This window comes from Capsicum annuum, chromosome 3, assembly GCF_002878395.1.
Source record: "Capsicum annuum cultivar UCD-10X-F1 chromosome 3, UCD10Xv1.1, whole genome shotgun sequence".
In the NCBI taxonomy this organism is placed as follows: domain Eukaryota; kingdom Viridiplantae; phylum Streptophyta; class Magnoliopsida; order Solanales; family Solanaceae; genus Capsicum; species Capsicum annuum.
This window is the reverse complement of record NC_061113.1, coordinates 250383814-250401038: the sequence shown is the minus strand read 5'-3', so window position 1 is coordinate 250401038 and position 17225 is coordinate 250383814. Positions and strand designations below refer to the sequence as shown.

At 27.9% G+C, this 17225-nt stretch overlaps 1 protein-coding gene across 1 annotated transcript; it reads right to left on the bottom strand.

Moving 5' to 3' along the window:
- Positions 1-14748: 14748 nt before the first annotated feature.
- LOC107865942 (transcription factor bHLH162-like) lies at positions 14749-16389 on the bottom strand. Its single transcript, XM_016712125.2, has 3 exons — positions 16212-16389; positions 15435-15779; positions 14749-15257 (listed from the first exon to the last, which is right to left on the bottom strand). Exons 1-3 carry the CDS (start codon positions 16350-16352, stop codon positions 15189-15191), a joined length of 555 nt encoding a protein of 184 aa, XP_016567611.1. The 5' UTR covers positions 16353-16389; the 3' UTR covers positions 14749-15188.
- Positions 16390-17225: the final 836 nt, after the last annotated feature.

Here is a 17225-nt window from a genome sequence, read left to right as displayed (position 1 = left end):
ATGTAACTAAATACAATAGTGAAGAAATAAAAGTCATACTGAAAACAATGAATAAAAGAATCGTTGCATAATTTAGGATAACTGAAGTCACTAAGACAAGATGTAATACTAAAATGGAAGAATAAGATCGTACGAAGGTAATGATAAAAATAATAATAATTAGGAAACCTGGGTCTCTAATCAATATTTGTAATTGAACTTTGATAAGGTCTATAATGACATTAATGAATTATGTTACTGCTAAATCTGGATATGTTGAAATAATTAGAAAATAAAATAAAAAGGATAAGTGTCTAATTGCATCATATTAGTTAATAATTCAATTTGATGAAGATGATGATAAGAGTATTCATGTTATGTACGTAGGTTGATATCAACAGAACTGTTTTTAGTCAAAGAATAAGATTAAATAATATATTAACTAATCGACTATGATAATTACTAAAATTCCCTTTTCGTTTTTTTTTTTTATTGCAAAAAAAAAAAGAGTCAATTCTTGTTGTTTGTATTTCCAATTTTACGACTTGATTTAAAATATAAAAATGCTGGGGTAAATATTGATCTTGCGAAGTGTACGTTATTAATACACTGATTTGTTTTAGCCACAGTACATGATTTTATGCTGGTTAAATTCGTGCATATTATTGTATAATATACCCATTTTATGGTCAACACTCAACCAATCTTGATAATTAATTAAAATCCCAAAAGAATACTCTTAAAATGAAGTTCACGTTTGAGTTATTAAAGTGCCCACATTTTTCAATCATGAGGTACATGACTTTTATAGTAGTCGTAATATTTTGACAACGTAGAACCTTCTAATCAATATATAATCAATCACATCTTGGTACAGTAGAGTTGATGGAAACAAAAGAGATTACCAACTCATTCCTATCATTTTTTCCAAAATACAAACAATAAAATATATATTTTTTTTAAAGAAAAGAGCTTAATAAAGGTCCTAATATACTCTTCAAGTATTAGAAATAATATATATAAATATATTTATTCCACCTTTAAGTTCTACGCATGCCATTCGATCCACCTATATAACTTTAAAATATCCTTCCACTTAATAAATAAATGATTAAACTTCTAACTTAACACGTGATAGTTTGTTACTGATTGAAAGCTTAATCCCATGTTTGATTGAAGGTAGTATTAGTTAATATCAGGATAACTTATTCCACCATTTACACCATAGTGATGGAATAAGTTATCTCATACGGATGATGGGGTAAGACTACTGACAAATTTGGATAGTAAAACAAAATAATAGAGATTTAATATTAAATCTATTATATAGTTATTTCTTAGGAATAATACCCACGAAAATACCTGAAGTTTAATCAAATTTTCAATAGAGTATATTGAACTTTGCGGGGGTCCTATTACACCCCCCCCCCCTCCCCCCATACTTTTTAAATTGGAATTAATCCCCCTCCCCCCGAACTTTTTTAAAGTGGAATTAATCCCCTCTCAAAACGTATACCCAGTTTTTTTGGTGGGAAGTGCGGTGCACGCGTCGTTTCTTCTCCATTTTATCACTTTTCAACATTTTTTCACAATTACAACCATATTAAATATTCCAAATGATTCCATTGAGTTTATGAAGAAAGTTTTTTCAAATAATTGAATGGAATCTTCCATTAATTTTTCATTGAAATTCGGAAGATTCAATTAGCTAGTTCCATTAATGGAAGATTCAATGAAACTCGCTAATTGAATGGAACTCGCTAATTAATGGAACTCAAAAGATTCGAAAAATTTAATTTCATGATTCAATTTCCATTAATGGAACTCGGAAGATTCAAAAAATTTAATTTCATGTATGAAGCTATTCAATCTTCTGTTAATGGAACTCAGAAGATTCAAAAAATTCATTAATGGAACTCGGAAGATTCGAAAAATTTAATTTCATTTATGAAGCTATTCAATCTTCCGTTAATGGAACTCGGAAGATTCAATTTCCATTAATGGAACTCGGAATTAAATTAGCGAGTTTCCCAGTTTGAATCTTTCGAATCATCCATTGAGTTTCAATTAGCGAGTTCCATTAAATTATAACCATTGAGTTCCATTAAATTTCAATTCAACAATGGAGCAATCATTGTTGAAGAAAAGAAAAGAAGAAAGAAAGAAGAAAGAAGAAAGAAGAATGAAAAAATAAATAAAAATATAAAACTTTAAATAATTATAAAATTAAGGGGCTGTTTGGCAGAAAAAAAAAGAGTTTAAAACGTTTTTAACACTATTCACGCGCTCAGTGCGCCAAGTGACGGATATATGCCATTAAAATACGAAGAAAAAAAAAGTTTGGGGGGATAATAGACCCCCGCAAAGTTCAGTATACTCAACTGGTAATCCGGTCAGACTTCAGGTATTTTCATAGGTATTATCCCTATTTCTTACTATTTTAACTTTCTCGATGGGTAAAGAACTGTGGGAATCAGATTGAGACGGGTAATTAAGTGGGAATCGGATTGAATTTTGAGAAATAATTAGATTTTAGTTAGTTACATTTTCAATTAATAACAACCTATTACGTGTTAAGTGAGAAGCTTAATTATTTATCTGTTAAGTGAAAAAATATTTTAAAGCTGTATAAATGAATGAAAAAAAATATTGTAGAGCCTAAAAACAAAAAAGGAATATTTATATGTAAACAACATAAATCTCAAGTATTTTCTACATAATTATCATCTCTCCAAACTTTTTTATAAACTAGTCTTAGTATACGCACTCCGCGTGTGTACTTAATTTCAATGAATTTAATTTTATAAAATCACTTCGATGTGTATTTTTGGTAAGAAAAAATTTGTATTTAACTAATAAATTTAGAAATCACTTTGAAGCAACTATTAGTATTTCACTAAGTTTTTAAAGTGTTTTTAAATGTATTTTTCTCCAAAATACTTTTAGAACAAAATTACATTCTTTAGGTTTTAAAAGTAGTAGAAGTTAAACCTCTTTCTGTTTGTTAGATTTATTTTAACTCAATCGCTCATCCTTGGGCCTAAGGTATTTTCAAACATATACTTAATTTAATGCATTATGTAACCATAGTGTCTTTCACGTTAGTTAATCTAGGACTCTATAATTAATTAATTTTTTATTTAAATCTTTTTTATTATTTAAATTAATTTTTTTGATGCGTGCTTTAACATAGCAATTTCATGTAAATAATGAACCTGATTAATTGAGTAGCAACTTAACCATTTAAACTCAAAGTAACAGGAAATTTTTCTAACCTGTAAAAAGAAAAAGTCAAAAATTGACCTCATAATCCTTTGCATGAGGTATTAACATACGTTATAATTTAATACATGTCCGTACCTATGAAAAAATCCAATCCTTCTATTAACATAGCAATTTCATGTAAATGATGAACATGATTAATTGAGTAGCAACTTAACAATTTAAACTCAAACTAACAGGAAATTGTTCTAACATGTAAAAAGAAAAAGTCAAAAATTGGCCTCGTAATCCTTTGCATGAGGTATTGACATACGTTATAATTTAATACATACCCACACCTATGAAAAATTTCAATCGTTCTATTAACCAAGCACATATAAATATAAATATTTTTGTTCACAAGAAAACAAATCTAAAAATCACAAAATTAAAGATCCATTCAAAAAATTACAGCTCTAATTCATAAAGTTCTAAGATCAAAAATATATTCATAAATCTAAAAAATTGTTGGACTTGAAGTTGAAATAACATGATGTTATGTGGCGCTTACATTACAAATATTCACAAAATAAGATTACAAAGAAAATTATAATAAAAATATTATAAGATTTAATATGATTTAGTCAAGTGACCTACACATATCAAAACACTAATATTACAAACATAAAACTTAGAGAGAATAATCTCTCCAAAATAGAATACTTTACTTGTGGATGCTATTGTATTATTTGTAGCAACAAAGAACCTTAATTTATAGAAGTCCAAAATTATTTTCTCCAAAAAAAGGATTAATCAAATATGAAAGAAATATTTTAAAAAAAAACATTTTTCATAAGAAAAAACTTTAACTATGGTAGAAAATTTAAGCAAATCCTAATAAAAGGGAAAAACTCTTAAACTTGAGAAAAAAACGTGATCATTAATAATTATTAAAAATCAAAATTTTGTTTAAAACTTTCCTTGATTAGAAAGTCCATAAACCCCAAAATAAATATTTTTAAAGTTTGAGTAATTAATATGACTTTGAAAAGAACTCAAGTTGAGTAGTATTTTAAATTTACCATATATTTTGTCTTTCTGGTATTTTTAGAACTCTTTAAATTTTTAATAATTAATTAATAATTAAAACAAATAGGTGAAAAGATAATTTTGTCTATTGTAAAATTTTTTAATGAAGGGCAAAATGTTCAAATCACTTTTTTAAGAGTCTTCACACTTTTAATATATTATAGATTACTGAAAATCTCATATATGATACATTACTCGATTATATGATACATTGTGATACAATACATAATTAACATATTAATGCGGTTAAATTTGTAATAAGTGGTAATTAAGCATTATTTTATTTAATGAAATCCCATAAAAATAGGAACTGTCATTTTTTTAAAATAATGTTACGCCAAATTCTTTTTATATACATAAATGAAAGTTATGATACATAACAGACTGATACATAATTTTTCAACTAATTGACTATAAAAAAGAAAAATCACGGTAAAAAAGGAGATAACAACACAATTAATGCAATTCTGATTGGAACAATATCTCTTGAATCCTAAAAATTAGTGTCAGCTTCATAATTAAATTTTGAATTACCAAAAACAATAATCTTCGATGAAAAATCTTCCAAATTCTTTCATCTTTGTTTTCTTCTTTTGATTTCCTTATTTTGAATATGTTATGAACATCTCCATTTTGTTGAATTTTACAGTGTCTGAATGAATAAACTTCGATATGAACAATACAAAAATAATGAAATTATTGTAGGAGAAAGTATTTCTTTTTTAAGATTGATTTAAAAAACAATCCCCTTCGATGAAAATTTCAGAAAACAAATTCTCTCATCTTTGTTTTCTTTTCCTGGTTTCTTTATTTTGAATATGTTATGAACATCTCCATTCTATTAAGATTTTACGGTGTTTAAATGAATAAACTTCAATATGAAAAATATAAAAGTGATGAAATTGTTGTTGGAGAAAGTGTTTCGTTTTTGAGTTGATTTCGACAATCACAATCAAATTTGGTATTGATTAATCAAGAAAAAAATCAATGCCAGATACGTTGTCAAAGAAAATTCATCGCCAATCATGATTCGGAAGACAATGAAGTAAAAGTTTGTGTTGAGTTCAAGAATAATATTTTTGAATTTGTAATGTAGCTCGAATGATGGTATATTGGTGTTGTAATATGATACATTACTGCTTATATTTAATGTATCAGGTCACAAAAGATGCATCTGTGACTTTCTTCAAAAGAGAATTGATATTTATATTTTAAGATACATAGCATGTTCCACGTATTCTGATTAATTTGTTGCTTTATTTTTACTTGGTCTAGCGTTGAATATTGTTTAAACAATATTGTAGTATATTTCATTTGAGACCTGGTACATTTTGGTATATTATAGAATTTAATTTTATAGTATATTTTCTTTACATAAACGTGTAATTCATTTGGATTATTTTGTACAAGCTCAAGCATCAACAAGTATTTGATTATTTGTCCTTAAAAATTCGATTTGGGCATATCAAGAAATACACCAAAGCATGTCTGCTTAAACAATTTGAGTACTTTTACCCGCAAAATTTTTAATATCGATGGCAAATTTATGATTGCACTAACTACCAAACCTCATAGGATGAGGTGGGAATGGATTTGATAACATATTTCGTCACGTGCGTTCAGAAATATTGAACATAATATAACATAATAGAATAATAAAGATATATTTATTTTTATAATATATTTCTTAACATAAATAACATGATTACATTGGATGTATCGGGTGTAAAAGTATCCAAAACACACACAACTTTTATTATATATCAGAAATAATGAAATATCTCACTAAGTTAGATCGATGTATCGAATTCAGTATATTAAATGTATCAGGTGTAAAAGAACTCAAATAACATGCAAATTTCAGTATGTATTAGAAAACATGCAATATCTCAGTAAAATTTGATCAATGTATCAAACTCAGTATATTTAATATATCAGGTGAAAATTAACCCAAAGCACTTACAACTTTTACTATGTATCATAAAGCAGCCAATATCTCTGTAACATTACAGTTATGTATCGGATGCATCGTTTACATTATCTTTTGTTACATTTTGTATTATGATACATAATTATAATGTATATGGGTGAAATTCATCTATCAAATACATAAAAATCATATCTTTGATAGTGGATCTCTTTTGGCGACTTTCTTTCTATTTCTTTTTCTCTTTGAAACAACATTCTTTTTCTCTTTGAAACAGCAACAACAAGCTTTTTCTCATTACTTTCAGCAACATCCCGTAACTTCTTCATCATTGTTAGATCGTTTCGATACTTAGATCTATTTTTACTAAAATCACTGTCTTCAAAATCAAAGTTACCTGACACAAACTCAACATTAACTTCAGTAGGAGTTGCAACAACTGAATAAGCCCAATACCCGGCAATTAATTTTGTTAAAATGGTGAAAGAACATAAAATTGAAAAATGATTTGCTTCAATTTTAGAACTAATAAACTTAAAAATCAAACACGAAATTTATGGAATAATTTGCGTCAATGGAAGAACATTACACCAAATGGAAGATGGTTTTGCATTAAACATGGGATTTGGTGTAATCTAAATCAATGAAATCGTGATTTAAGGCAAAATTTTAGGAGTTGTTTGTTGTTTAGTGAAGTGGATAGTAATGTATCAGAAAAATAGCATGTAAAGTGGTTTAGCAGGGATTTTTGTAATTAGTTTAGGTGGATGGAATTTTAAGTAATATTAAAAAGTTAAGGTGTTGTTTTAGGTAATTTACCATTTTTAATACGTAAAAGAATATATTAAACTCTTTTCCTATTTAAAAGAGAGTAAAGAAGATACATAGATGTTGGATTCGACTCCTTTTCATTTTCAGTCTCTCCATTTTTTTTAATTTTTTATCTTGATTGAGGATATATGACATAGTTAATTATATATTTAGTTTAAAAAATTATTATAACCCCACAATATTAGCAACATATTATCTTGTCCATAAATAGAGCAACAAAAAGTTTTTTCTTCCTATTTTTTTCCTACACAAGAATTTCATCTTTTAATTTCTTTTTCAATTAATTTCTATATTATCTATTTTTTGAAATTTTTTTTAACAATTATCTGTTTTATTTTCTTTAAAGCAGGTGAAATAAAGTAGGAGAGCTTATAAGTTCTCCTATTTTATTTCACTATGCATATTTTTCCAATTTTATTTCACCTATTTTTTTAAAAATAAAATACATAATTGTTAAAGAAAAATCTTTTAAAAAAAAATTAAAAAAATATATTTTTAGAATACGGGAGATCTCTCTCATTTTCTCCCTATTTTATTTCACCTATTTTAAAGAAACTACAATATCTAATTTTTAAGAAAAAGTTTCCAAAAAGATGATAAAAATTAATCTAAAATAGAGGAGTCGATTATTTCTCCTACTTTATTTCACCTACTATAAAGAAAATAAAATAGATAATTGTTAAACAAAAAGTTCCAAAAAATAGACAATAAAAAAAAAATATTTGACAAAGAAATTAAAAGATGAAATTCTTGTGTAGGAAAAAAAGGTAGGAAGTTATGGACATATTTCTAAGAATGCTGGATCACAATTTTTTTTTTTTGTAAAATTAGATATATAATATATTTATTATCTAAATCATGGTTAGAGATTAGAGTTGTCAAAATGGTCTTGGCTCGTGAGGCCGGCCTAACCCAACCCTTTAATTAAGTAGGGTTGGGCTAAGTTTTTTCAACCCATTTAGAAACGAGGCTTATAAGCCCAGCCTCACTTGGCTCATCGACCTCAGAGGCCAGCTCATAGGCTAAAATATTAAAAATAATTTTAAGTTGGTCATTTATTTATTAAGAATTAGAATTTTGTCAATTAACTAGCTACTAATTTTTTTTTTTATCATTCTTTGATTGATAATAATTTTTTGAAAGATCTTAGTGTGCGTTTGAAATGGCTGGTAATCTATTTTTAGTCGTGAACTTCAAAAAGTTGTTTTTACTCGTGATGACTTAGTAGTTATTGTCTTTGCTTAATGCAATACGCTGTTCTTTAAATTTAGGCTTTCTTCTGTTATAATCTTGCTGCTTTTATATAGATACTTTATGTATATTTGTATTTATTATCTTAATCATATTAGAATTTTTCTATGGAATTTACAGCTAATCATCATTTCTTTGCTTATTACATTAAATGCCATGAGTTAATTACAATTAAGGGATCATTTGGTGTGAGGTATAAAGGATAAATAGTTCGAGATAAAATAAAGGACGATTTAATTCCATGTTTGGTGTGAGGTATTAGTGAATACCGACATTATTTATCGCACCATTTACATCATAGTGATGAGATAAATTATCTGCATGCATGGTAGAATAACTAATTTCGAGATTAATTATCCTGGGATAATCCTTTCCCAACCTAACGACCCTTAAAGGTATTAATAAGATGCCTATAACATGTTAAAAACTAGTAGGAGATATATTAAAGTGAAATCATAAAAGTTGATGTTAGTCTAGTACTTATAATATTTTCATTTATTATGTTTTGTGTTGCTTTTATTTTTTCTGAAGGGCCAACCAGTCCCAACCCGCAACCCGTTTAGGATTGGGTTGAGCTGCTATTTTAAAGTCTCTTTAGTTAAAAGGGCTAGCCCATCCTAACCCATTTAATTCTCTAGCCCGCTAGAGTTGGGCCAACCCATTTTGACAGCTCTATTAGAGATGTACTTTAGAATAGTTAAATCTTACTCATTCAATTTGAAGTATGTCATATGTCACCAATTAAGATAGGAACTTGAGAAAAATGAAGAGAGTGAAAATGAAGAGAAGCTGAATTCATAAATGTTGAATAAACTAGTTACGTCAAATGTTTAATATTGTGGACCCAGGGCCTTATGAAAGCCCAATATTAGGAAATTTGACACCCATTTTACTATAAGAAAATTATCCCATATAGTATTATTAGATTCAAAATTATAAATTTTAGCAACACTTTTATACAATTGGATTAATAGCAATTTCATTGCAAGTTATAGCAACTTATTAATATATATATTATTTTTATTGTTTTTTTAATTTTTTTTAATAATATAATTTAAAATCAGTTTCATATTTATAGGATTGTAATCAATATTTTCCTTAAATAGTATATTGATAATTATGGTAAATATATATTATATTTTATTTAAAAGATTGCACACTTTTATTAGAAGACTTTATTGAAAGAAGAAGTGTATTATGACATAAAAAACTTTTTAATTCTCCAAAAAAAATTCAGAAACACTTTTTTCTTTCTCCATTCACACACTCAACCTTCAAAATTTTATTAAAACTCGGTTCTCCATTAACATACTCAAGATTTTTCTTGACAAAAAAATTGAGGCTCCGATATTCATCTTCTTAGTGTAAAAATTCAAAATTGATCTATTTGTGGTTTTTCATTCTCCATTGTGATAGATATTCATAAGTCATAACCCCAAATTTGTCATGTCTAAATTCAAATTTGACTCTACTCCTTCGCGTAGAAGTCCTAGAATAATCAAGAATACTAGCGTTCATTTGATTTAGGTTATTTCACTCCATCTCTTCTATCTAAGTATAAATTTTTTTTATTGAAAGTGGGTCTTACAAAAAGAAGCAAAATCAGTGTTTGCCCGATAAAATTGAAGTTTCGTTTATTGATGAACCATCGGAAAAGTTTAATTTGAACATGCATACTGAAAAAAATCTCAACAAAAAGATTGTTATTCCTCAAGATAAGATGAATTATAAGCGAAAGAATATGGTTAGTGAACAAGTGTCAGACTTCGATTTTGAGGATGAGATTTCATTACTCAAACCAAAAAATTCAAGTGTGGAGGCATACATAGACATAGATATTGCATTTTTATGTATACTTATTTGGTTATTACTATTTGTTTTTCTAAGATTGTTGGTATGAACAAAGTTTAGTTTTTATATTTAAGTAGTATTTATATAATGTTATGCAACTTTAACATTTGTTTCGCATCTTACATTGTTGAATGAAATTGAAATGAACTAAGTTGCATCAAATGATATTAAATTTGATATAAACTACATCAAATTATACATTTTTCGATTCTGCAATTAGTAACATTTGACATGAATATTATATTTTCGATTCTGCAATTAGTAACATTTTGATTCTTTCAAATTATATTCTAAATATATGCATACTTATATTACATGTCATATACACATATTTTGACCTTCATACCTATTTGAAATATTTTTCACATATATTAACATGCACAAGACATATACACAAACATATAGTGATATGCTCAATTGAGTGTACTTATATATTGTATGTATATCAGTGTATGTACAGTGACACAAAAGATATACACTTAACATATGTCAAACAAATATTCGTTTTCATTGACGGTGGTGGAATAATTATGTCGAATGTATGTTATTTGTATATTCAATGTATCACTAGATATACAATAACATACACATGCAAAATGCATGTAACCACAGAATTATATGTGTTGTAAATATCATTTTTATATTTTTTCTGTATAAATACGACAAGGTAATTGTATGTTTTGTGTATGTGACTGATGTGTTTACTGTGTTCATATATGTTTTGTTAAAACACTATTACTAGTTTTATTATTTCTTTAAATTGAATAATTAAGACCCTAATTTTGCATCTCTAAGTAAAATTTCTCCTTTTTTCCCCCAATCCTAGAGCCCTCAAATGCTAATGATTTGCAATATGTTTATTACAAAATTATGCACTCTTAATTTAAAATGAATCTTCTAAATGCTCACATCCAGTATTCATAATTAAAAAAGTTGATAGACCAAAGTTTTGTTATCTAATTGTTATAATCTGTGAATTCTATGTGTACTTGACTAATATTAATAAAGAAAACAGAGAAATAGAGAAGATGTAGAAAAGAAGAAGATGAGGGATTAGAGGAGAGATTAGAAAATGTGAATTTGCTTATTTACTTCATTCAATCAGGAAGACAAGGTAATTTAATTATAAAACCGTTTTGATGTTAATCAATTTGAAACAAAATCGTTTTAGAAAAGATTAAGGGATGATTGATATCTGTCATAACTGTAATCCCCCTTTATGGGTATGTAATATATTTTTCAAATATTAAAATTATTTTTTTCTTATTTTAAATCACTAAAAAAATGTTTTTTTTTTTTCTTTTATAAATGATTTTTTTGCTATAATTTGCAAAGTTGAAAGTATTAATATAACTTGTAATTTTCTATCTAAGGAATGTTATTTATGTTTTTTTTTTTTTTCTCTTTTATTATGAATTTTGAGTCAAACTTAGTGTAAATCAGCCAAGTCACGAAAAGACCATCAATTCCTTTGAACTACGACGTGGGAGTCTTGACAGCAAAACGAGTAGTAAGCAGCCGCACGTGGTTTTGAAATTTGATGACAAAGGAAGATTGTAGTTCCAGTCTAATTTCTTAACAAGTGGGCTTCCTGAAAACTTCTAGATTTGAGATTCACATGTCTCAATTTTCACGTGTGCAATTGTAAAAGCCTATTAGTCAGTAGTATTAGTTAAAAACCCAGGAGACGGCTATAAATTACTATAATATACTATCATTTATTAGGATAAATCTTATGTGAAAGATACTGGTCAAGACTAAAAAGAAGATTCATTTCTAGTTAATGAGATACTTTATACGCCCAAAATTTGATTCTAGAAGCTTGAATAAAATACTATGAAATTCTTGATGAGAAAGGGGTTACTTTAACTCTGTAAATTATTAGATGAGTATTGAGGTAATAATTACTAAAATTATATGAAAAGGATGAACTTTTCAACTCATAACCGATGTAGGACAAAAAAAGCAACCACACATTACCGATCTTACCAGCTCAAGCATGATAACATAACATGTGTTCATCGTAAAACTAACTTTTGAAGTGAAATTATTTAAAAAATTATAAAAGACTACTTGCTTTATGCAAAGTCGATGTGACCTCCAACAACAAGTAACTCTAAATAATTTTAAGGTTTTTTTTTGGATTTAAAGTTAAAATTTTGTTAAGACATGTAATTTGAATCTTAAAGTTTCTTCTTATAAATATAAAAATCCATAATTTATGAAAACTGTTCAAAATATAATTTATGAAAACTGTCCAAAACTTTTCCAACTTTCATATAATCTTATCAAAATGAGCAAATCATAGTTTATAAATAAAGTATCAGAATATCGTAAGGCAGGCATCACATTAATAAATTAGATATCTCCATGTCTCTTTTATATTAGAGCAGTGGCGGATCTACCCTTTGCCGAGGGATTCATTCGAACACCATTCGGCGAAAAATTATGCTAGATATACATGGTTAAAATTATATTTTATGTATATATATTAGCTATTGAACCCCCTTCAGTTAATTCGTATGTTCACTTATGAACCCCTTAATGAATATCCTGACTCCGCCACTGTATTAGAGCACAAATTATCAACAAATAATTATATTTTTCAAAGATTAGATCATAAATCAAGAATAATAATAACTAGCTATTTTATTAATATAATCCTCCCACATAGAACATACAATCTTTTGCCACTAAGCACGGGGTCCTTTTCTTTTTTTTTTGCTGTAAAATTCAAAATTATGAATCCTTTTTATAAATTATAAACTAAATTAGTCAAGTTTAAACTCTTTTTAAAAATTAAAATCCAATCTTTAAGCTGAATTTGACATGTAAAATCAGAATATTAAATTAGAATGAAAACAATTTATTATCCCAAACAAATACCAATTTTAAAATTAAAATATCAAATTTACCTCTAAATTATATGGTCAAACTCATGCTTAGAATTGTTGGTGAAGGGTAGTGATGGAAGCAAAAACCGTTTGACTTCAAGTCTATACCTTTTGTCTCTTTTGTGGTCATTATATTTAACAATGGTGATTCCCCAATTCTTTCATAATCAGAGAAAAACAACACCCTTTTTGCTTACGGCTTTTTTTTTAGCTGTTATTTTCGACCTATTTTTTTGACTACGAATAATCAGTCATAATCATAGATGGACACTAGCATTACATGTGCATATAGTATATAGTATGTAAAAATAATCGGTCATAATCAGAGATAGACACTAACATTACATATATATATATACACTACGGAATGAAAGATAATGCATAATAAATAAATAAAAAATCATCGGTATAATTAATCTAGATAATGTTAATTCTTTAGTATTCGATGAAGCAGTGGATAAATAATTGAAATTACGATTTATAGTTAGTCTAAAAAAGAATGACACATTCATATAGTTAAAATGACTGACAGAATCATATAGTTAGTAACAATTTAATGTTAAAATATTTCTTTTATCCTTAATAAAATGATTTACAACAACACAAATGTTTTACACTTATTTTAGACCACAATTTCATAACTCTTTCTTTTTTTCTTAAACTTCATGCCAAGTCAAATTAAGAATTAGGACAAAGAGAGTAATAATTAATTAATTAACAGAATGGTAAAAGAGAGATTCTTATTGATCCTCCTAGTCCTAGATCAGATATAATTTTTTTTTTTGGTAATTAATGAGTAGAAATGAACGTCGGCTTTCCAAAGAATAATTGTAATGTTTTCAATGGACATAGTCAAAATCAAATGATACAATCGTAGGGAAGTGATAATCCTTATATTCCTATAGCTCTTCACGTTTCAGTTGACACGGGGCGAAGATCATGGCAGCTGGAATTAATGAGATTAAATGGAATCTCGAAACTTGATCCTTATATATGGGTTATCCTCTATCCTGACTACAATCGTATGGATCGATCGTCCCAAATATGCACAATTTAGGAAGAAATTACGGCTAGTGTCGTCGGTCTTAAATTCTTATTCCTGCTTTATAAGTTCTAATGTTTATCTATAGGACACAACTTGCAGTCAATTGAATAGGTTCAATATCTTGAAATGTCTCTAAAATTTATGTTTGATGGGCAATATATTTAAGTACTTTTGGTTAATTGAGCAAGTTCACTGTGGAGAAAAAGTTTAGACTTATGTTTGATGAATGAACAACATATCTAAATCCTAAACGGAGCAAAAATAAGTTAGAACGTCTGCCTTTGTGCACAACGCGTCCAATTGGAAACTCCTGTACTCAACCATTCGCGGGTGATCATAGACGTCTTTGTGTTCGTCACGTGCGCGATAATATTTTAATATATTTTTACCAATACAATAAGCATGCAAAACTTGAAGAACATTCTATGTTTTTTTCCCTGAAACGTCGTTGTATGACGTACTTAATTTGTTGGTTCGAAATCGAGAGTATGCCATGCGTAAGTTTATAATTTATAAATTATGAAGACCATAATTCAGGTGACACAAAACTAAACTAAAAAATATAATATTATTTATGATTTGACCAATTCGTCAATATATAAAACATAATATTTAAAAACATGAAAAACTAATGAAAGAGAAAATTTCCATTAAACAAAACTCTTTGATGACTATTCTCTTTGATGAGTGGATGTTGTGTTATACTTTTAGAAGAGATATTTTCTATTTATAAAACTACAAAATCCTTCCTAAGAAATAATAAATTAAACCTAATGGAAAAGAGATTCTTTTTAACAACGAAACCTTTTTCCATCAATAAAAGTAATTTTAATTCTGATAGAAAATCAGGTGAAATTTAGGTCAAATTCTAAGGAGTCGTTTGGTGTGAGGTATAAGGGATAAGTAGTTTCGGGATAAAATGAAGGATTATTTTATTCCATATTTGATTGGATGTATTAGTTAGCATCGAGATCATTTATCCCACCATTTACAATATAGTGATGGAATAAGTTGTTCCATATACATGATGGAATAACTAATCCCAAAATTAATTATGTCAAAATAACTCTTTCCCAACCAAAGTCCCCTAATAGTATTTCCTTGTTGATATAAAACTAAACTAGCAAACCAGCTTTTGTAATCTCAAATAGATCCCCGATGCATCAACCCCTAATCTCGTAATTTTCACCTGCAAACATGAGATTACAAGAAAAACGTTGTTTAATTTAGTTATTCAATTTTACTAGCTAATTAACTACATTATTTTCTATCATCTTTCATACTAATAAAACTTATATTCCTTTTTTTTCTAAAACAAATTAAAGAGGACAGTAATACACGTAAATTGAAACAAAGGATAAATTACCTGAGCGTGGATCGTATAGTAAACTTTATCGGCAATTGTTGAATAACTAGCGGAAACAACTTGAGCTCCTTCTTCCTCTATGATGTTTATAACCTCTTGCATGGTGAACTTCTTTTCCAAGCCACTCACTAAAATGACCTCTAAAGTTGAACCCAACTCTTTAACATCAACCATAGCTATTTTTGTTGTAGTACAAGTAGTTGTAAGCATGAATTTCTTTGAATGATCACCTCTGCCTTGTGCTACCACCTCATCCTTCCTTTTCTTTAATACCTCTACTCGTTCTTTTAATTTCTCAATGTAACTAATGGCTTGATCAATTTGGTCTTGTTGTGTCAGCATCTCCTGAAATTATATTGTTTCACTAGCATGTCAAGGAAAATTAACAACCTACATATAGCTAAGGACATTAATTGAAATGAATTAGACATGCCTGTGCTTTTAAAGAACATTTATGAAAAGTAACTAAACACTCCCAAAGGTAAAACCATATATATCTCAAAATTAAATACATACAAAATATTTGTAAGCATTTAATGAATTCTTCTAATACGAATATAGAGTTTGGACTAATGTTAATTACTGGCGATCGTCAAACCCGTAAGTAAAGCCCTAGCAGCCTATTACGGCTGAGTACATAGACGGCCTTCTGATAACTATACAACTATTTAGCAAAGTGCTAGCTCCTCTAAGCACTTTAATTTGTAATGATGCATATACATTAAACATGTACTATAATATTTTCTCTTATAAGCTTTAAGTAACAACGAAAAATACCTTTGTAGACTGGTGGTGGTGAGGAGGAATGAGAGAAAAGAGCTTAGAAGAAAGATACTTCATTTGTGTTCTTCTATTTTTTTCCTGTGTTTTCCGGTCTAGCTTTTCTGAGCTAGTCTTGCACTTACTACTGGTTTCCATTTCAGTTGTTGTATTTACTTTATATGACCCAAGTAGAATGAATGATAAATTGTTCTTGGAAAGTTTGAAGAGTAGGTTTTTCATTTATATAAAGGAGAAATTTAAGGAAAGGGCAATGTGAATTATCACTGTTCTTGTAGATATCTGCTAGGGCCCAACACTCCACAACAGTACAATCTATGAATAAAGGTTGTTTAGTATGAAGAGTAGACGTATCCATATTATGTCATAATATACATCATCACGATGATGAGAAATTGAGGGCATAATGTACAAATAACTTTAACTATTCAAAACCTGAACAAATATGATCTCCGATTTTGCAACCCCATGCGTGAGTTTTACTCGCGCCTACTTGGAAAGCTCATCCAATCCTACGGTGCCATGTCATTAAAAGGATTGACTTGGAGAGAGGTCATATTTATGCAGTTTTGAATAGTTAAAGGTCATATTTGTGCAGTTTTGAATAGTTAAATGTCATATTTGTGCACTGTCAAAGTTTTGCTTTTTGTGTTAAAACGATGTCGTTTTTATTTTTATTATTATTATTATTATTACTAAAAATTACACAAATACACAACTTATGTTTCCAATATTACAAAAAATCTCAACTCCCTAAACATATTACAAAAATCCCAACATATACACAGAATGCTATGTCTATGTCGGCTATGTTATGTCTATTAATAGGGAGAGAGAGTAACGTAATTAAAAAGGTGGAAGAGAGTGTAATTACTTACAAAAGGGTTGGTATTTATTATTATTATTATTATTATTATTATTTATTTATTTATTTATTTATTTATTTCTATAGCAGCACCCAGCTTTTTTTTATTAAAAAAAAGTCACTAGCAAGGATCGAACCCGCGCAGT

What these genes read in the sequence shown, in the direction of transcription:
- LOC107865942 (XM_016712125.2), bottom strand. Translation starts at nt 16,352, where the DNA reads ATGGAAACCAGTAGTAAGTGCAAGACTAGCTCAGAAAAGCTAGACCGG. An exon ending in ACCACCACCAGTCTACAAAG is followed by an intron (nt 15,780 to 16,211) that starts GTATTTTTCGTT and finishes ATATAATTTCAG; the next exon opens with GAGATGCTGACACAACAAGA. An exon ending in ACTATACGATCCACGCTCAG is followed by an intron (nt 15,258 to 15,434) that starts GTAATTTATCCT and finishes TCATGTTTGCAG; the next exon opens with GTGAAAATTACGAGATTAGG.